At 37.5% G+C, this 21,706-nt stretch overlaps 1 protein-coding gene across 1 annotated transcript in view; it reads left to right on the top strand.

Moving 5' to 3' along the window:
- Positions 1–21,680, top strand: part of CLCF1 (cardiotrophin like cytokine factor 1) — a 37,686-nt gene extending 16,006 nt beyond the window's left edge. The window contains exon 3 of the mRNA XM_072424204.1: positions 16,690–21,680. Coding sequence (XP_072280305.1) covers positions 16,690–17,181 — 492 coding nt within the window. The 3' untranslated portion in view covers positions 17,182–21,680. The remainder of the gene's footprint in view (positions 1–16,689) is intronic.
- The last annotated feature ends 26 nt before the right edge of the window (positions 21,681–21,706 follow it).

Genomic DNA, 21,706 nt, shown 5'->3' with positions numbered 1-21,706 from the left:
TGGAGACTGCAATGAGATCTTCAGAGGAGCTCAAGATTTAATGGCCCACTATAGTCAAAGTCAAATATTTAGGATCCGACAATTAACCTACCTGTATGTTTTGAACATGTGTCAGGAAACCTATACAAACATGGGGGGAAGATCCATGCAGTTTGTGATACTGAGATTCAAACCCTGATACTGAGATAGGAAACCCTTTCTTACATAGGAAGAACATAATAAATCCATTCAGTTAATAATACTGAATGATACTGAGATTCACACTTAGTACTTAGTACTAAGTACTTAGTTCTGCAAGACATAAGTACTAGTCATTCAGTCTCTCCATGTCACCCATGAACATCTGAGCAGGTTCTTGATACTGGGATTCAAACCTATTAATTTACAGCGCTGCGTAATATGTTGGCGCTATATAAATCCTGTTTAATAATAATAATAATAATAATAATAATAATGTGATACTGAGAATCAAATTCACGGCAGTAAACCTTTGCAGTTAATAATACTGAGATTCACACTTGGTACTCTAGGGCTGCAAGACAAGAATACCAGTCATTGAGCCTCCCCACATCACCCTATGTACCTCTGAGCATGTTCTTCAATTATGCTTAATATGTTTGGCTTTCCTGTTGTAAAATTAGGAGTAAAAGCCTTTCAGTTACCCTATCCATCCTGTGTGTGGCCTGGAACCTACTACATGATATAATAGAGAGGCTTTTGTTGCTGTTCATTTGCTCTGAAGCTCAGCTTGGATTTGATTTGTTATGGTTTTAGCTTTGCTGCCTGTCAGATGTTTTGGTAATACGATTTGGCCACATAGTGGTTTTTGTTGTTGTTAAAAGCTAAAAACCTTTTGACCAAGATGCCCTTTGCTTGTCAACTGTTACCTTGGGTCTCAGCAGTACTAATTGAGAACATCTGAACAATTTGCCAAAAAGAAAGCTTTCTTGCTGTCACAAAACCAAAACTTCTGTTTCATGCCTGACTAGTCTCATCTATTTTAATCGGCAACATGCTGTCATAGACAAGCTTTGCTTGCTGTTACAGGTCTAGACCTTTGTCCTAGTCCTCACCCTTTACTTTTCACTGTAATTAACATGTGTTAACATGAGATTTTTATTGTTTCCCAAGGCCTAAGGGATTTGATATTCTCCATAGGTACCAGTGGTTCTAGTTGGTATCAAATAGAAGGTTAGTTGGTATTACCCACTTGGATATTTCCTTAAGACCTCTACAAATAATGAACTTAGAGGTGAAGACTTTTAATTGCAATATTTAAGTTTTTCTTTAATCTTACCTAATTGGCAGCCATGTCAGCCAGCATGATGGTGCAGTAGTGATGATTTGGTTGCTTTATCCTATGTAAACATCAGAGAGGAACTTATGTACTGTTGGTTTCTTAGTGCCTTCCAGTGGTCTATCAAGCTGGTAAATGCATGCTTCAATCTAAATGTATGATCTATTACAGATCATACATTTAGAGTTCCTTGAAAAAAAAAAAGTAGAACTTTTTATAGCGGGGGAACCCCTTGAAATAACTTTTAAGTCTTCAAGGAACCCTTGCTATAATACCTATATCCACAGCTCACAGTACATTAGTGTGGTGGTCATTACGAACAGTGCTTCCTACCATGCAGACAATTGGGGAAAACGTCATACAGATACAGGTCATTGGTATCTGTTAAATTGATCTGAAAGGCAAAAACTTCTCTGGGGGAAACCTAGTTGAGAAACAGCGCTCCACTAGGTTTAGATACGAATTGCACAGAAACTAGAATTTGTTGGTCTTTTCTAGAGCTAGTGTATTCAAGAAAACTGAATGTGATAGTTGGAAAAATAAATAAAATGGACAGGCTTTTAATTACTATAAACCAAATCTTTTTACAGTAGAATGTTTAATCAGTTTGTATTGTGGTTACAACAGATGTCAGGCTACTAATGAAAGCCAGTCTCAAAACAGTCCTGACAATAAAAAGTTAGTTATACTTAAATTTTTATTCGGATAAATAATATTGAAATGTTCATATATAGTTGCGCTTATGCTCTTACTATTATATTTGTTTACTTGACAAGCTGACAAAAATTCCCGTTTACAGAGCTGAATAGCAGAAGCTGAATTTTTTTAATCAATTGAATTAGTTAAAAGAGTGACTTCTCCCATTCTCCTCCTCGTACCTGCATGTTCAGATTACTCATTTAAAGTTTTACATGGAAAACAATGTAGAAGCTATCAATTCAAGATTCACATGAGTATTAGTTTAAAAAATTAAAAATTAAATTGACCCAAAGAATTACAGTAGTAAAAGAATCCAGGCAGTCTGTTAACTGCACAGTTGAAATGCATATATATTTACTGTTAAAGAGCTCTATTTATAAAATAGGGATTCTGACATTCTCTCCAACATTTCCCTTGTGGGAATCAATCACTGACATTGAAAACATGGACCTCAGGGAGTGTCTGAGAGAATGTCAGATTCCATGTTTTATAAATACAGTCGAAAGTGTTAAACCGATGGATTTTCTTATGGTTTTGGATTGAGGGGGGAAAGGTAAAAACCATTAACTCCTAAATTTGCCATCTTAGAAATGTGTCCCAAATGGAAGATTTCTCCCTACCTCTTGCTTTAGATTTGGAATTTCTATCACTTTTTTATCCTAATGACCATGGTTATCAGGAGAGTCAAATAACTTGAATCTCCCTAGCGGAAACAGAGATGGCAGCAAAAGCCCGATAGGAGGTCTAACCCTTTCCATGCTTCTGTGGGATCTGTAATTCTGTAAGGAGATCATGTGTTATGAAACCAGCGCTGCACAAGCAAGCCGATGGCACACATAGTTTTACACCTTTACCCATTTACAAGAGGCCGAATAATAGGTAGAAATACCATACATGGAAGTAGCCAAGAGATTCCACTCACTGGTAGGATTGTGTGTATTGCCATAACCCAAGATTGGTTTCAAGAACACTGAAGTTCCAAAATGTTCGTTGAGACTCTTGGGATTAATTTCTTATTTCGTTATATACTGCAATCCAACACATTTTGGTGGGATCTCCCTACATAATAGTTGATGGAGTAAACAACCATTAAACTGGGTATGGTTTATTGTGAACTATTTTACTCAGAGTCCTATTCTCCTCTTGTGTCATTGTTCATAGTTATCACGTATGTAAGTCATCTGCAACCCCTATTTACTGTATAGCATTGCATAAAATTATGCAACTTTATAACTAAAGTTTAATAATAATTAAAATTGCTTAAAAAGTGTAATTAAGCATAAAACTCCTGATATAGAGTATATGTTATACTGCAGTTGGTTCTTGCAATGCATGTTGAAACCTTTACAATGCATCCTTATTAAGGCCAAAAACACAAGTAATAAAACATTTTCTTCTTCGGTGAAGTATCCAAATGTGTATAAAGAATATATAAACCTAATTGTAATATAAATGGTGAAGATGTGATACCTAATATGACATAGGTATAGCTAGATAGATTCTACATAGGTAGTGGGTGTATGACTAGGTAGGATCTAACTAACACACCAGGATAAGGATACTTATCCAGCCATTTTTTATTTCAGTCCAATGAGATTGAAAACCTACAGTCACATGCCTTAATACTAAAAGTACTTATCCTTATGCTAAAGCTTTGTATATTAAGCTCATCATGGCAAAAAAAGACATGTATAACTATGCTAATCGAATATTTTCAAAAAAAAAATGTGTAAAAAAATAAGATTCATAGAATACAGATACAAGCTTATAAAATATAATAACCAAATTATGTAACCATATTACATACTTTTGTGAGTTCAATGGTAATAACACTTCATTACCATGCATCTCTATGTTTTTTTTTACAGAGTAGGGGAGTTGAACCATTTATAAAGTTTTTATTGCTATCTGTGCTCCCGCTGTAGAGGTAGACTCCTTTATTTTTCCAGGTGACCATTGGCATCCACATAGAAAGAAAGAGGAAATCCAAAATGCTGGATAAAAGTGGTTAAAGATTCACTTAAACTCCTTAACATGTAAAAAGTCCTATGTTTTACCCATACTCCTCAATCAAAGATGAAGGATTTCTTTCCTGAGATCTTAAAATGTGCTGGATGGTTTTATATTTAGTAAATCAATACAATTTTCAATTGGAAACTCCAATTCTCTAATGCTCAAAAGGGCCCCTCTGTGACTCCTTTATTCATTACAGCTGTCCTACTAGAGATTCTACCTTCTGCAATGGATATTATACTGCGATAGGCTATTCTTTATCATTATTTGGATTAGACATATCCCATATACACACTCAAATTGTAAACCACAAGAATGTCCTGCATCTTGCAGGTAAAATAGTAAACATATATGTAATTCAGTCATGTATTTAATGTTTGCCTGGTATTCTCCTTTAAGTAAAATAAGAATACCATAGAATCTGCTGTACATTACTTTTTCAGAACCTTCTGTTCTGATATGGAAGATAAAAATCAATGGAAACAGTTATCCACATTACCTTATCACAGTAAGTGTTTGCAGATTGAGTATTGGAAGTGCTAGATTGAAATGTTCAGCTAATCCTTTGTAAATTCTGCCAATCAAAAGCTGAAAACTCTTTGATTTTCAAGTATTAGGGTAACTGGAGGTTGTTATAGTAGTTCTGCAGCTGGCAAGACACTGTTGTCATCTGTAGGCCAAAAAGCAGGCAATGGTTTGAGGGAAAACTAACCTGGCTGGAATTATTGTTTAAAGAGACACTGTGCTTTTTTTGTTCAGGTCAAACTGACAGTCAGTTACAGGAGCTTCTCCAAATTTATATATGCTTACAGATTTCTCCTACTTGTAACAATAATCAGGACTGGAAAGTACCCACCTGGGCTTTGTATTGCATCCTAGGAGGACACATTTCACTGTTTTAAATTGGCCTTATGTGCTGCAATCCGAATGGGCAATCTCTATTTAATCTTTACGACTGAGAAGATTAGATCTTTAGATCACTGTAGATGTAAAAAATATTGTTTCATCAGTTTCATCACGGCCAGCTTTAGGCGCATGCCAAATGCCTTGTTAGAACTGTGCCCCTGGCTAAAAGGGCGTCTGCTTACATAAAAAGAGATGGATGCCTGAAACGGCTTTGCAGCTTGGGTGGTAATTCATTAACTGTAAAGGAAAAACACTGGTGTTAATAGGGATAGGCTAGATACAGTTAAACATTTTAAAACACTACACGGGATTATATATGGAAAAGCTATTTGGAGAATTAGAGAGAGAGAGCTTTATACGTGGAAGGGTTTTATTGGAAAATACCAGGAAATACGCGGGCCGGTCGTATAAAGGGTTGGGCGGAGCCATGTCCACATAAACCCTGCAGCCTACACGTCCTCACTGTGGTGTGTACACATAAACACAGGTGCAGATCAGTATACATTCACTTTATAAGACCCTCTCGTCTCTCCGCTTCTCACTTCCCTCAAGATGTTTGGCTCAGTGCGGTCTAAAATGGGACCGCTTCCGTCCCACTGAGCCAGAGAGGGTGAGAAAAAAAAAAAAGACGGACAGATGTCCAAGAGCAAAATGGAGTCTAATGTAAAGTAAAACATGGAGGAAAGATGGTGGAATGAAAGGAGTGATAAAGCCCCTGTTTTAAGTAAAGGAGGTAGATGTGTGAAGAATAAATGGGTGAACAATGAAAAATGAAATAGACAGGAGGGAGGTGGAAGCAAGGGGCGGCTCTGTTTTGGCTGCGAGAGAGCCTGGTTATAATATGAGACATGGCAGCGGTCTCGTTTTCTACACACTGTGTAAACTTTGTGTGATTAAAGGCAGCACTCCCTGTCTGTCTCTCTTCACGAACCTCTCCAACTTGGCTCTGTCTCTCTTTCCATCCTCCCCCCTCTTTAAGGCGTCCCCCCCACTGCCTGTTTCACTCTATTTATTCCTCACATCTTCTTTTTTCCCCTTTTTTCTTTCAATAGTTTTTTTTTTCTTCTGACACAATTCTGTCACATGGCCTAACTCCTTCCTGTGCCGTAATTTTATCTGTATTGCCCTAAGGCTGGGTATAAAATGCAGAAACATCTCAGCCTCCATATTGGGGGTGGGGGCTTGCAGCAGCCATATTGTTTGTCATAGTAACCTCCTATGTTTCTTTATTGCAAACTATTTTTATATAACAACAAATGGAGGTGTATGTATAGCCAAATTTGTTTAATATTTACAAATATGGTCAAAATAGAGTGAGATCTCTCCAGAACAAAAGAAATCCTATTTCAGAGTGTTGACACCTTAACAGGTGTCCAGACTCAGAGGAACATGCAGTCTAATGTTCCTACCACAGCCACGGAGTCTGTAAGACAAAGTAAGGCACCTGAAAGAAACCTATTAAAATATGGAGAAAATATTTAAAATCTATTGGGATAATGATAAAGGTATGCTGTATCTTAACCCTGTCAAATTACATTGCTAGTCTTTAATCTATATGAAATTACCATCTGATTTTAATTCCATTCAGAATGAACATGCCTACTCTTACCTCTAAAGAAATTTGTTGCCTCTAGGGAGATTGGCACATCTCCAAGCTGGCTCTGCTGATGTGCAGACTTGCTTCTCAGGTATATACAATATAAAAATAAAATATAGATTGCACACAAGTAACTTGTGTAGTGCTTTTTATTATTCTATAAACTATCAGAAACTATCAGAGTAAAACATAGTTGCCTTGGCACATTTCACCAATATTATTAGGCCATTGTTGTCACAATATTGTCACATAAATGGTCAATAAGTTGAATCATATTTGAGCCTTCAAACCCGATCGCAGCAATCTAAAACTTTTTGGAAATGCATACTTATTCTGTTAAAATGAGTAAGCAAAGAATAGGGTTAAAGACTTCTGCCTTAACCCATCTCCTGCTAGTTTATAAGTTTTCAAGTTATAAAAGTTTATAGAGCAAAACTGTTGTGTGCTCCAGGAGTTGTGGTATGGTCGAAGAATAAATGTGGCTCTGATGTAACTTTAGCAACCATTGCTGGTAGACTTCTATTCTTATTGGGTCCCCTCAACATTGCATTTGACCTTTGCCATTTGTAGATCAGCATGTTTTATCTGTAGTAAATATAGTAGAACGTAATAGTTGATTGGATCAGAACCTGTACTGTTGAGGATTTTCCTAAATGAGGCAATTTTGTTCAGCCTCTTAGTGTATCTTTTGGGTTTAGGGAATCTAGGACTAGAGTGAACTAACTTTCTTTGCAGGAGAAAAATATGTTATTTGACATTTTTAGAATTCTATGTCTTTTATATACAGTACAGACGTGTGTACTTCATCAAAACAATGTTCTAATATGTACAATTGTTACACAATTTATTTCTATTTTACAGTTATAAAGAATTACCCTTCCTTTTCAATTTATAGACAAATACTTTTTTCTTTATCTTTATATGGAAACCTTGAGGACTCTTTTACACCATTGGTATACAGAACACCCCCAGAAATGTAATTTATTTGTGTGATTTAGTGTTTTCTAATGCTAAGATACACGTTACATTATCACCAAAAGGATTTTTATTTTGGTGAGATACTCTCTTTTCTACAGGAGTGCAAACTGCTGTATTTTTTTTTTTATTTAACACTGAAAATGGTCAGGTGGTTTTTATGAAGGTGACGTAGATCCACACATTCAGGAATCATTTTGGTAAACGGCAAAGCAGGTAAAATAGATTTTTCTTTTAAGCAGAGATTTGTATATATCTTCCTAAATAATGTACATGGTTTTCCTAGTGGGAATTATAGTCAAACATATAATAATTCTTGCCCTTCCCATGTGCCTTTATGCTTTGATGAGCTGTATTCCTTATTTACTATTTTTGGATTGAGAGAAAAGGCTTATGTCAACTCACAACTGCTTTCTACTGCTGTCTACTGTCAATATGTCTGACTTTTGTCGATTGCATCAGCACTCACATTGATTTGTATGATTTTTCTTCCTACAGTTTAGACTCATTTCAGTTTCTGATCAACAAACAGTGTTTCTTTTTTCGGTAACTGTCTCAAAGAAGAAACTAAACATTCACCTCCCAATGCCTCAAAGTCTTTGCAGAAATCAATACTGTGTGTCAGTCTCTTTTGTCTCTCTCTTTGCTCAGTGTTTTCTCTTGTTGTTTCCTATATCACTATAGAACACAATGGTGAGTCATTGGAAAGAACCACTAAGCTTAGGAAACACAGAAAATTAACACTTCCAAGAGTGTTCATTTTGTAAAGACTTTGGGGAAAGGGTTTTCCTCGGTGTGTATGTTGAGTTATAGGGCAAGCTTTACCCAGCACTACCAGAAAGCATAGCCAGTCTGATGCCCCAATTTTTTTCTGCTGTAGCAAAGCAACACATCTAGGTCAACTTCCTGACCCCAGCCTGAAATTGGTCAGTGAAGGAGCATTAGTAGTGAGGTAATTCTCCTGCTCTGCCCTTCTAAGATCATGAAAGCACATGTATGGTCTCAATATTGACCCCAGATTTGGGCCCTTTTTTTCCAGTGTAGAGGAAAGCTGGTCAATAATTAAAAAGGCAAAAACCAGGTTGGATTTACAAAAAATGAATGATAACTCCATGAATGTTTGGGGCACCAATGTCTGATGTCTGTGGCAATGCTATGACAAATGATAATAATTCACGTGTTTACCACTTCTCCCAGTTTTTGGATGGAACCAAGCAGATAGTTGTTATCTTTCTCCTTGTTTTAATTCTAATGCACAAATTTGCAACTACTGACCCTCAAATAGATAGGAGTGATCCTTTTAGATGACAGTTTAGCAATGATGGCTGTACAGACCATTCTGTTCTATGAAGAGAGGGTAGGCAAGATGGGCAAAAAGTGCCCTGCTCCTTGGTTATACAATAATATACCAATACTGATCATTAGCATATGGTACTTCCAACATGGCAGATCAACGACTACCTCCTCAATCAGGGGACAACAGCACACAATGTAGATTTCTACCAGGGGTGAACACAACTGATTGTTTTGTGTGGCAAGAATCTATAGTGTGTATGGACCCTTATGAATAGACCATGTATGGATTCACTTATTCAAACCATGGGTGCAGCTATGTTTGCCTATAGTCATCATAAAGTGTCTCCTGGGTATTTGCCTACTAACCCATACCTCCAGTGATACTGATGTCATATTGTAAAGAGTCTCAGGTTTAGTTTATATGGATTATGGTTTGCATTCTGCAGCTTAAAAAAAACGTTTATCTGGGAAATGGTAGTAAGAGGTTTAACAGGGAGTAAAACTTTACTTCTTCCTGTCTTTCACACATGCTGACCATAAATGAGCATGACTGCATTACCCAAACACCCACAAGAATAGTTGACTGCAAATGAAGTAACCCGGTCTCAGAAAATGTAGAAAAAAGATGTTTTATGTCAATGAATATCATCCATCAGCTGTATTCTCTACAGGTTCTCTAATTTAATTGTGACCCTATGGGTGTCTGTTCTTACGTTGCCAACACTTTCCTGCACTCAGAATAGTAAAAATCTGGATATGGAGGTCCATATAACACTTTCCTCACCTGCCAGTATTCAACCATTCATCTGAATGCTGTTTCATGGTGGACAATGGCGGTAGAGTGGGAAAAGAATCAAACCCCGTGGTGATATCTCTGCACTGGAACTTCCAGTACCCTACCCACTTGAAGCAACATTTCCAAGATGGTTTCAAAATGCAAAATACCCTTTTCCTGGTAAATGTCCATCCTCAACACACACACATTTGTTTTTCTTCAAATATTAGGCACCTGTTCTAGAGTTTCTCCAGTAAAAATACATCTCTGGTACACTGATTTGTCTTTCTCCTGTATCCTTCCCTTCTCATTGTGTGATACACATTTGCACACCAAAGCCAATGCCTATTGAGCAGGACACACATTGGTCTTTCTTGTGCTTTTTGCCCCCACCTCATATAAAGTACCAACACTTATATAGTCAAGGACCAGCAAACAGTCTGCATATGCGTGCATTTGTTTTAACTCCTCAACAATGAATCATTAATGTTAGTGCATTAGGCTTCACTGACATATCTATGGAGTATAGATAGCTCCCAGCAAGTACCCAAAAAAATTCCAACATTGTTTCTGGACTTTAAAAAGGAGAGGAGGCAGCACCAGAGTAAATGAAGTGTTTTGCAGAGCATGTGTTATTTCTAACAATGCAGGCCTTTTAACAAATAGGCATATAAAAGAGAATCTGCGTAGCAGTGACCATAATATGATTTCATTTAATGTAAGTTGTAAACAGGAAGCAAAAGTTAAAAACATTTAATTTTAAGAGAGCAAATTTTCCATTATTAAGGGCGCCTCTCTGTGACTTGGACTGGGAGACAAAATTGTCCTCAAAGAACACAGAACAGAAATGGGAATGGTTCAAGTCTGTTCTACAAAAGCACACTGAAAAATATATTCCAATGGGTAATAAGTTTAAGAGGCTAAAATTAAAACCTATGTGACTCACAACTGATGTTAAAAAAGCCTAAAGGAACAAGAAAAGGGCATTCCAAAAATATAAAAATGAAGGATCACCTTCATCGTTTGAAAACTATAAAGAATATAACAAAGGATGTAAAAAGGGGATAAAATGTGCAAAACTTCAAAATGAAAGACAAATTGCAAAGAAAAGTAAGGCAAACTCCAATTTTTTTTTAAATATAATAATAGCCAAAAGATCAGATGTCAGCATGTAGGCCCCTTAAAGGATGTCGCTAGGTTGGTAACTGGAGATAAAGAAAAGGCAGATTTACTAAACATTCTTTTTTAGCTCTGTGTACACAAATAAATCATATTAGCAACATCACTGCCTTAATCAGTCACAATGGCTTAAAACTGATATGACTGAGAAACAGTAAAAACCTAAAATGCAGCAATGTGCTACAGGGTTTCCCAGTGACGTCCGTGCATGCGTCAGTGCGGCGGGGACTTAGCGGCAGAAAATTTAAATAGTTTTGTATTGGATTCAATACAAAATAGCTGTATTAAGTCCAATACAAAGAAATATTCATATAATATATATATATATATATAATTATATTATATATATATATATATATATATATATATATATATATATATATATATTGCATATGCTTCTGTACAGTTATTTTACATTATATATTAACATATATTATTTTTTATCAATTTTATTAACTATTAGGCAAGTGTCGGTGAGTTATGCCTAAGAATTATAGGCCTACAATGTAAAATAAATTTCCATGCAAAAAATTGTACCGCTTTTTGCGTGGAAATACGGCCAGAATCAGACCGCTAGGGAGGTTAATATAGATAAATGTAAAGTACTGTACCTTCATACTGTCTAGGGGGAATACATTTGGGGGAGTCAGAAATGGAAAAGGATCTGGGGGTTCTGGTACATCATAGACGTAATAGCATGCAATGCCAAGCTGCAATATCTAAAGCTAGCAAAGTACTTTATTGTATTAAAAGAGAATAGACTGCAGAGATGGAGACTTTATCCTGCCCCTGTACAAAGCAATTGTCAGACCTCTTCTGGAAAATGCAGCCCAGTATTGAGCACCAGAAAAGGACATTGTGGAATTGGAGAGAGTGAAGAGAAGGGCAACAAAACTAATAAAAGGAATGGAGGAGCTCAGCTATGAGGAGAGATTAGCTGAACTGAATCTATTCTCCCTTGAGAAGAGACGTATAAGGGGGGATATGATCACCCTGTGTAAATATATAAATGGCCCATATAGAGAACTCTCTTCCCCATTATTCATTACACTCTTTGAGATCATTACAAAGAACAAGAGGGCACTCTTTGCGTCCGGAGGTAAAGAAGTTTAGGCTCCTGATAAAGAAGGGATTCTTCACTGCAAGGTCTGTGAAAATGTGGAATCTGCTCCCTCAGGAAGTAGTTTCAGCAACTACTATAGATTGCTTTAAGATAAGCTGGATATGCTTTTAAAAAAGCTGGATGTTTTTCTAGAAGCACAGAATATAACTGGGTATTAAGGCTTTGAAGTAAAAATAACGGTGACTGTTCATCCAGGGAACATCCGATTGCCTCATGGAATCAGAAAGGAAAATTTTTTCCCTGTTGAACAAATTGTACCAGGACTTTTTTTGCCTTCCTCTGGACCAACTATGTCTTATAGGGTTTTATATCTGTGATAAGTTTATTTCCCTAGTGATTGAACTTGATGGACTTTTTTCAACCTAACCTACTATGTAACTATGTAACTATGCTTACAGATGGGTAAAGAAAAGTGATAACCTCCTCAGTCTGCTGGTACTTCTTTACTATCCAGTCACAGACTTGGGGTTGGGTGGTAGCTTACCTAAGCTTGCGAATTGGAGTAAGGTCTAGTTACCAGGCTGACCATGCTGTCTGGAAGGACTGTATAAATCTGAGAACTGGATTACCAAAGTTACAATTAGTTTGGCAGGTATGACATCTCCTATTAATGCATTTCACCCGTGCATTTAGCTGTTTTCTGTAGTTCAGCTTTAGAATGCATGCACACACACATAGAAACATGCCTGGGCTTACTTCGACTATATTAATTATTTGCAGAATGAGCTGAGTGGAGCAGCACAGACACAAAAGTAGGGCTATACCTCCCTCTTTAGAGGCCTGGGTTAAAGTGAACCTGTTGTTCTGCATAGGCAAAGCACTGATTCTCTTTATTTGTATATTGACTTGTGTGGCTGGAATGGTCCTAAATATTTATGTAGCTTGTTTTTCAGTGTAGAAATTTCATGAAAGAAACCCAAGCTTGTGAAATGTTGTAGTTTAGGAACAGTGGCATGCCTAGCACTAAACTCAATTTTCATTTGATCTTTGAAGCCTTATTCAAGACTGCCAGCACAGCGCCGGGGACGAACGCGGTCTATGATGAGACTGATCCCTTTGTTTATTTGTTCCAGGAATGTTCATGTGTAAACATGAAGGGATCAGTGTGTGGATATGCATATAATGCTGTGTGTACACACATAGATACACTTACACAACTAGGCATTCCCTGGAGGGCTCAATCAGCGGTGTTGTATACACAGAGGGGGCTTGAGGTGTCATTGGATCCTTGTATCTAAGTATACACTGACATAAACACTCACTGTTGTATATACACACACATTCACAAATAATTATATCTTCAAGGACTCTGCCCCTCCTTTGCTATTCCCGCACTAATTTCCCTCTCTGTTCCGCTTCCCAGACTGCACTACCTAGAACACATTACCCTGCATCGCCTGGGGCACCACTAGCAACCCTCTAAATAGTATATACAATGCCAGGTTCTTATATAACATGCAAATAAACAAGCTGTCAGCATTAGGTTACATAATCAGTCTAAATAAGACAGGTACCCAGCTCTGGTCTGACAAGCAGGTGCAAAGAATAAGTCGGTAAATGCAGGAAAAACCAAATCACCTAAAGTCTTAAAAGAAAACTTTACACTTACATGTCATTTTGCCCCTTCAGGTCAGCGTAAGAAAGTTTGTCCCCAAAAAACACATTGTCACCTTTCTCCTGGTGCTAATCTGTGTAAGCTGTGTGTGAGATGATTCAGGAGCCTAGGTAAGGTTGATAAAGTTGTCCTCTTCTTCAGATGACAGTTTTTTGGTTTGGGTTTGCCTGCCAAGGCCCAAACATTTTTGGAGGTAATATGCTCATCTGTACCCAAGTATAACTTTCATATGGCAAGGTGTTAGTGGGTTAAGGTAATCCAAAAAAAAGACAGGTATTGGTCAACAAAGAGGACAGAACATAAATTAGGTAAGGTATATAGTAGACAACAGATAGGAAAAAGGTATTCATATATATCCCCCCAGGCCACCCAAGTACCAGAGACTCAAACACTAACAACGCCACTTACTCACTTACGCCAGTTATCCTTCCCAGTGGTCATGAAGGTAACATTCTGGAATAAAAGAGCAAAAGAAGAAATAAGGTTAAAGTTAGAAAAACAATGAGGGTTCCTAATGTTCCAGAATCGCGTATCAAAGTAGCAGAGTAATATGGATGACATAAAAATTTGGATCCAGGATTCATAGGCTTTTTTAATTTTTATAACTCTGATTTTTCAAGATCGGGTAATCATTCACTTGGAAGGTTCCAGCACTTGGAGTGTGATCACCTAGAGGTTAAGCTGCATAGTAAAAAGCAGAGTTGGTGGAGCTTTGGAAAAAATGCTGGAGGTGTTTGAAGCTGGGTTTTGTTTTATTCTTGTTGAAGGCCCCTGCTATCCAGAAAAGTCAGGTATGTGCTCAAACAAAAAAAAGTTTGATATAGATTTTCACCTGGTGAATTTAAATCTATTTAAAGGTGAATCTCATGCATATTCAATTGTGTGAGCTTGCAGGCTCATCAAGATCATTTTGAATTCACAGTCACTGGGGAGACATCTAAAAATAATTGATAAATATGCCCTCAAAAAGTTAAAATCTTCCTCACAAGCTGCTTGTGGTTTCTCTTTTACTCTCCAGAACTCTGTTGACTAAAAATCGATAATTGAATTCAGCAGTCCACACAGTGAAAGGTTGGCTTATCTATTGCGATTCTCTGGATCTTCCAAATGAGAATGCAGAAAATAAAGGATTTACATAAGGAGGTTTACTCATCTTCCTGAACTTTAATAGGTGTTGTCATGTTGGTGGTCTAGTCTCAAGCTCTTGTGTGTGCTTCTCTGATCTTACTAGTAAGTTGGCATCCACTATTGAGAGACATCCTTCTATGTTGCATTTCAGGTAAACAAAACAGTTTGATCACAACCTAACCACTTTCTGTGCTTAAAGGAATTTCAACACACAAATCTTTTCTCCCGTAAACATTTTCAACATATTCACTGGGTGAGGAAGTTGTTGTTTCTATGAATGGTCCAACACATCCCTTACTGAGTCAAAGCCAGTGTTTCCCAGTTTTTGAGGAGCAGCTTTTCTTTTGATGCAACAGAAATGAATATATTCTTTTCTGTTTTGAGTCCCTGAGTCCTTACTGACCAGGATGAAAAAAATTATTTTTGGTTGATTTTATGAAATGATTGAATAGACTGCTCAATGGAAAAAGAAAATCACCTTTGTATGGTTATTTTTCCAGTGAATAAAATACATGGGATGTGGGACATAAATCTGTTCCTGTGACATTTTGAATTTCCTATCACTTTCTGTCATCAGAAGGGTGAGTTTTCCTAGTGAAGTCACCCAGACAACAAAAAAAGTGGCTTTTTAAATACATACTTGTTTTAAATCAAGGGCGTCCAACCTTTGGTCCGCTGGCTGCCAGATCCGGCCCTCTGCTCATTCCCTCTCTGCTTGTTGTCTTGCAGGGGATGGGGCGCATGCCCACCTTGTACTGTGATAAAATCCTACCTTGTGCAGCAGCAGCATGAGAGCTGTGTCTGTGTTCATGCTTCTGTCAACAACCCCATGTAAACCTTCATATCTCCTACACAGGGTGTCATAGAAATGTGATATTTCAGGGTACACAGGGGACACTGAGAACTGCTACTAAACCAATTTTCAGCCCCCTAAACATAACAAGTTGTCATATACCGGGTCTCAAGCAAAAAATCCTAATACCAAGCAGGGATATTTTCACATTAAGGGGGCTATTTCAAGACCTTGGTCCCCAAATTGAGTTTGCATGTTAGGGACCCCCGGGTCCCACTTCCATGGCAATGACCATTAGGGTACTGTCAATTCACTCTGTGCTGCATTGCCCCAAATTTTTACTTGCTCTTCCACAAAACTTTAAGACGTTCAGTCTGGCTGTGAGGTTGCGGTACGGTTACCCCTGCCCAGGGGAGAAGACGCTCAGTATCACTCCTTGCCACCCAGAGTCAATTCTACTGATTGACTGAGCAGCTGGAGGGGTTCCTGTTAAAAATAGCTGACCACTTACCTTCTGTGATCCTCAATTCCTCTGGAACAGAGGGATGTTGGAAACTGGAAATGTGTGAGCCAGTAGGAAATGCCTGCCCCCCCCAATAAAATGTTATACCAATCATATCATGCTACCCTGCCACACATAGCTATCCCCTTACTCTCTATGAACCCCAATTTCTCTGTATTAAAAGGCAAATGTAACTGCAAGTGGGGGACTCTTGTGGCTAACTCCCTCTAAAAATTCATCGCCACAGCGCCATCACAAGATATGAAAAACTTTACCTGTCATACTGTGCTATCCTGTCACATAGCTAGCCACTTACCTTCTGTGAACCCTAATTTCTCTGGAACGAGGAAATATAGGGACCTGAAGATGTAGTATTAAGAACATGACCCCCTTGGCTATCTGTCACCTGAAATCCATTTCTCTGGAAGTATTCCTTGCAGGTGTAGTTTCTGCTCTGTGTTACAGGAATGGTGAGCAGGGAGCAATATATGACTATCCAGCATCGTATAATAACTTTAGTTTTGTATCTTTCATTATTAAAATGTTGCATTAAAAAAATGAGCTTCAAATGGTGAGTGCAGAAGTTCTTGATTTGTCATCTCTTTTGATTGGTGCATGTACGTTACAATAACTAGAAACATTTCAATTTAATCATCTTTAATGTTTGTTTGCATTGTGGCCCGCAAGTTTTAATTCAATGTCAACAGCAGGCCCCCAGATGAAAAAAGGTTGGGCACCATTGTTTTAAATGATATGCCATAATTCCTAAATATGCTTTTTTTTGCCTTCAGTTAAACTATCTTGGTCCTCCTTTCAACGACCCAGACTTCAACCCTCCTCGTGCCGGTGGTCCAGACGCCATTCCCAGTGCCTCAGTGGATTCTCAGATGTGGCGTAACCTGAATGACAGTCTACGTTTGGCAGAGAACCACCGAGCCTACAGTCTCCTTCTCTGCTACTTGCGTTCCATTGACAGTGAAGTGGCCAGAACTGAACTGCGAAGGAGCCTTGGCCGCTTCTGCACCAGCTTGCAGGGTCTGGTTGTTAGCATTGCTGGTGTTATGTCTTCCTTGGGCTACCAGCCACCACCTGAATTCTCCACTTCTTCTCCTCACCTTGGGTTGGGTTTTGGAAGGGGCAATGACTTTCTTCGCAAGATGGAGGACTTCTGGCTGCTGAAAGAGCTGCAAATCTGGCTCTGGAGGTCAGCAAAGGACTTCAACAGGCTAAAAAGGAAGGTACCAGCGGTGGTATCCTTCCGAGTGGAATCTCGGGGCTACTGATGTGGTGGAGGTGGAAGTAGAAGAGAGTGATAATGTAGGAACTTATTTAAACACTTAGAAAGAGCAAGTACACTCGAAAAAAAAAAATGCAAAAAGTACTCTGGTAAATTCTGAATCTTGTTCCTTAACTTACTTGCCAAAGGATTAAAACCTGGAGGAAATATGTAAACCATATCAACAGTGATAGAGAGGAAATTTACCAGATGTTTTAAATTCCAAGTCTTCTTTGCAGTAATTAGTGTTAACAAGAAGAACAAAACATGGTTACCAAATTAGAAGCAACTCTACCAAACAAACATTTGTTATTGCAGGTGTGATAAAAGTTTTTATGGCTGTGCACATTTTTTTTTAGATTATTTATGCTTAAAAAATAGCTTTATAAGAAGGTGAACAACCACTTTTGTCATTGAAGATCTTTATCGACAAGACAGATTTAATTTTTTTCAATTTTTTTAAGGCCAAACCAGAGCCTGTCCTATTAGCACCAGTTTTATTAAAGGATACTTTTATTGAAAAAAATACAAGGTATGTATCAGTGATATGGATGTTAATCTAAATACATGTGTTCTAATATGCACTGTTATGTTCATTCTAATGTAGTGGTCCATTTAAACCACTTTTATGGACATTTAAATGATGATACTCATCAAACAAACAAATCTTTGCACCAAGTAATCAGATTTAAAAACAGTGCAGAGTACCACTTATATAACAAGTAAATTGCCTTATATATGTTGACATATCCATTGGAAATTATATTTTTGTATCTGTCTTTAAGTGCCTTTTATACATGTACATATATGTGTGTGTATAATAGTTGTCTTATTGTACATACTTTAATATGTATTTTTAGTGCTCCTTTTGCTGCAAAACTCTCACAGCCAGATTCAATGGACCAAAAAAAAAATCCATTAATCACAGTCTGTAGAAAAATACTTCTGTGCTGATACTCACATATACTTAAAGAGGATTATAGGGAACAAACAAGACCCCCCACCCAGCTCGTGGGTTTCCACCATCTGGAGGCAGATTTTAGTCTTGTAAATCTTGTATCATAGTTTGGGGACTTTTCCGTCCTATTATTTTCAAGCAAGGTTAGGGCAGACATAAATTAGAAGATGTTGCATTAAAGTTTGAGATTAAGGTTTAATGCAAGGATTAAGGTTTTAGTACATCTATTATGGGGCTAGCTAATATGTTAGCCTCATGATAAGTGCACTTTAAGTGGTAGGTTACTTCAGTGTTAAACTAGGTTGCCACATTTTGTGCCATGAAAAACTAAATAGGAAATGTAGGGTCAGGATGGAAGTGGTTGCTGTCATCATTAGCCTGTATTGTTGAGACCCCTGTTTTGCCCCCTTTTAGGAGAAGAATGTAAATTTTCACCTCTACTGTATCCTGACCTTTCTGTTCCAGCTCTACAGCCTGAGAAAGGCTCTTTGGCATTCAACATTTTTGATGGTGTTGGGACTCCCAAAATTACTGTAGAGTTTTGTTGTAAGAAAATGTAGGGAACCAGCACATACCCGGGGTACACAGGCTCCAACTTTTCCAGAAGTATTGAACGCTGAAGAAACTTTCCAAGACTGTAGTGCCAGAGAGGGTAGATTTAGGGGAAATGGGACACCAAAGAAGTATTTGTTCTCTCTTGCAAGCAGCAAAACGTTTAAAGCTGTAGAGACCTTACTGAATATCCTGGACAAGGGTACAAAGGTGTAAGTTTAAAGAATTGTAAATTGCAAATGAAAATTGGTTGGGGCTGTCTCCGTAAAGCACAGGTAAGTTAGCCATACTTGGGTCTCTTTATATAAGAGACCCCAGGGTTGGTTGTGCCTTTTCCTATGTCCTTTTTTTGACATCCTGGTATCAACACATTTTTATAATTAACAGTGGGATTAGGGAGGGTATAATTACAACAAAATTTCACCTATTTCCCACCTATGCTGACATTTATGAGAAAAACTCATAAATGTATTTTGCTATCAGACCACAAAACATAAGAACAGCAGGATGGTGGAGAACGTTAAACAGCATTTGTAGAACACAGTACGGGTTCTTGCATTCAGATATTGTTTGCAATGCCCCATCCCAACTATTTAACTTTTAAATAGTGCAGAACCACTTAGCAATCTGTCCTCCATCCAACAGATCAATAAGTTATTTTTCAGGACACTTTATTGAAAAAGAATAAGCTAATATCTGGCTGTTGTGAGTTTACCACTATTAACTTTTATTTAGTAATACAGAAAAGGTTTGCTGATATCTAGGGAATCCAAATAAAGTTTAGGGATTTAGTCTGGTCAGACCAAAGCATATATTCAGATGGTTTTGCTGTGTGCTTCTTCCACTTTGCTACTGGCGGTATTCATTAAATGCTATTGTTTTCAAACAAGCTTTAAAGGATGGACCTTACTGAGTTGTTGCTTTTTACTGTTTGTCCACAAACGGCAAAGATTTTACAATGCCAAGGGAATATCTCATTTGACTGGATGCTGCTTATCTGCCTTATTTTACCACTTTCCGATCTACCACTTCACCACCAATCATTTCCTTATACCATCAACACACCTTTTTATTTACTTCTTGGCAGTCTAGTTACTGGCTGGGTAATGGTCCACCCATTTAAAGCATGGCTTCACCTTGATTGCAAGGTAAATACTGTAAGACTAAGCAGAAAAATATTCAACTTTGTAAGCAGAACCTTTTACCTATTGTTTTGCAAGTACAGGCACCTATACGTTTAGTGAGAAACATGGAAGTCACCAAGCAGATTTTTTATGGCTGTCATGTCGATCATCTCCTACTGCCCCCAGTAGTCCTCCTCTCAACCCCTATAAAAACCCAAGCTCACAAAAATCGGCTTGAATATTATCGGGCATTATGCAACCCACAGGAAGACCGCTAATGGAGGCAGAATAGAATGCAGAGGATTGTGAAGTGTAAAGAGGGTAACTAGTACTGTGCATTTTAGGTACAGAATTGTTGGGGGGAACCAACAAAATGGCAATGCTATTAAAGCTAAAAGATCTGCATGACAGCCAGGCAACATGAATATTTAAGAGAATTAACAGACTTTATATTTTGTTTTTGAAAGGTTTCCTTCAAAGGTAATGGAGTGTTCAATTAGACAATTCAGGAAGACAGCTGGGGACAGTTTAATCCAAAGTTGATGACTCTTTTGCCATCGCTTGCCAAATGTTGAATATGCTAATTGGGTGAAGATTTATTTTTGAAGATTTACTCTAAATATAGCCTAATAAGTTAGTTCGATTGTCTATATAATTCAATTGTTTTATTTCCTTTTCATCTATTGCTTTGCTTATGTGAGTTTTGGCACCCTTCTCCCTTTGTATATATTTATTTATTGCTGTTTGAAATGTTATTTATTTTATCGTTGTATTTATTTTGGTGCCTCAAGAGGTACTGTACGTACAGGTATTCTTTTGACTGCTTAAAATACACCTTTACCTGTAGAATATGTAGATCTATGACCTTTCAGGTTTTATTAGAGGGTCAAAGCTACTATTTTATGTATGGAGGTGGTTTTTAATACAGAAAATAAAAGGAACTCTTTCAGTGGGGTGTGGACGCCATCAAAGGTGTTTTAACTGTCCCCTGCTCTGTACAAAACTAACCAAAAAAAATACGGGGCTGGACATTTACATGAAAATCAACCCATACATAGGAGAATCATTCTGGGTCATTATTCTTTGACATTGTTGGGCCTTGAAAACAATTATCTAACAATAGCCATGGTATTTCATCACCTGACTGTTGCCATCCTCTCACAGTAGCTTTTCCATTTAAAATAAGAGTTTTGTACTATATATTGTTAGTTTAAGGGACTGAACTAGATCAGAAAGCTCAGAGGATTTCACGGGATCCTCTGTATATTATATTTTACCCTGACTCTTTAATAAAAAAAAAATCACAAATAAGGTGTAAAATGCACAAATTCATAGTAACCAATCAGGTTTGGGTTTACTAGAGTCAGGTCAAGTAAACAGCAATTTGATTGGTAACTAATGATTACTAAATTGTCCACATTGCTCTTTCCATTATGAAATAAACCTGTTAATTATGGCAAAGAATAATATAATAGGTCTGATCACTAATAGCCATAAATAAAAAAACGTGTGGTTAGTGGGAACACACTAGCTAGGACATTGTCAGAATCTGATTGGTTGTTATAAATAACCACTTACCATTGTATTGTGCATATTACTCAGTAAAGGTCCTCTGCCTATAGGCAAGTATGTATGTATATATCTAGACAGTGTTTTTTTTTTCCTGGGCCAATGTTATGCTGGCACCTGTTCTTGAAATGTGTATGTCACATAACAATATACTGTTCATTGTAGAGGTAAGTCTCATTGTTTATGTACACCACAAAAATAAATCCATGTTTCAGAATGTATTACATAGTGTACCCATTTTTGTCCTAGAGGTATGGATTCAGGCACGTCATGTGTCTTAGTCTGTGTTTAAATAAATTGAATATTCTTCAGTTTTGTTCATGTTTATT

Source organism: Pyxicephalus adspersus, chromosome 10, assembly GCF_032062135.1.
Source record: "Pyxicephalus adspersus chromosome 10, UCB_Pads_2.0, whole genome shotgun sequence".
Classification (NCBI taxonomy): domain Eukaryota; kingdom Metazoa; phylum Chordata; class Amphibia; order Anura; family Pyxicephalidae; genus Pyxicephalus; species Pyxicephalus adspersus.
The sequence above is the reverse complement of the archived record's forward strand: the minus strand, read 5'-3'. Positions and strand labels throughout refer to the sequence as shown.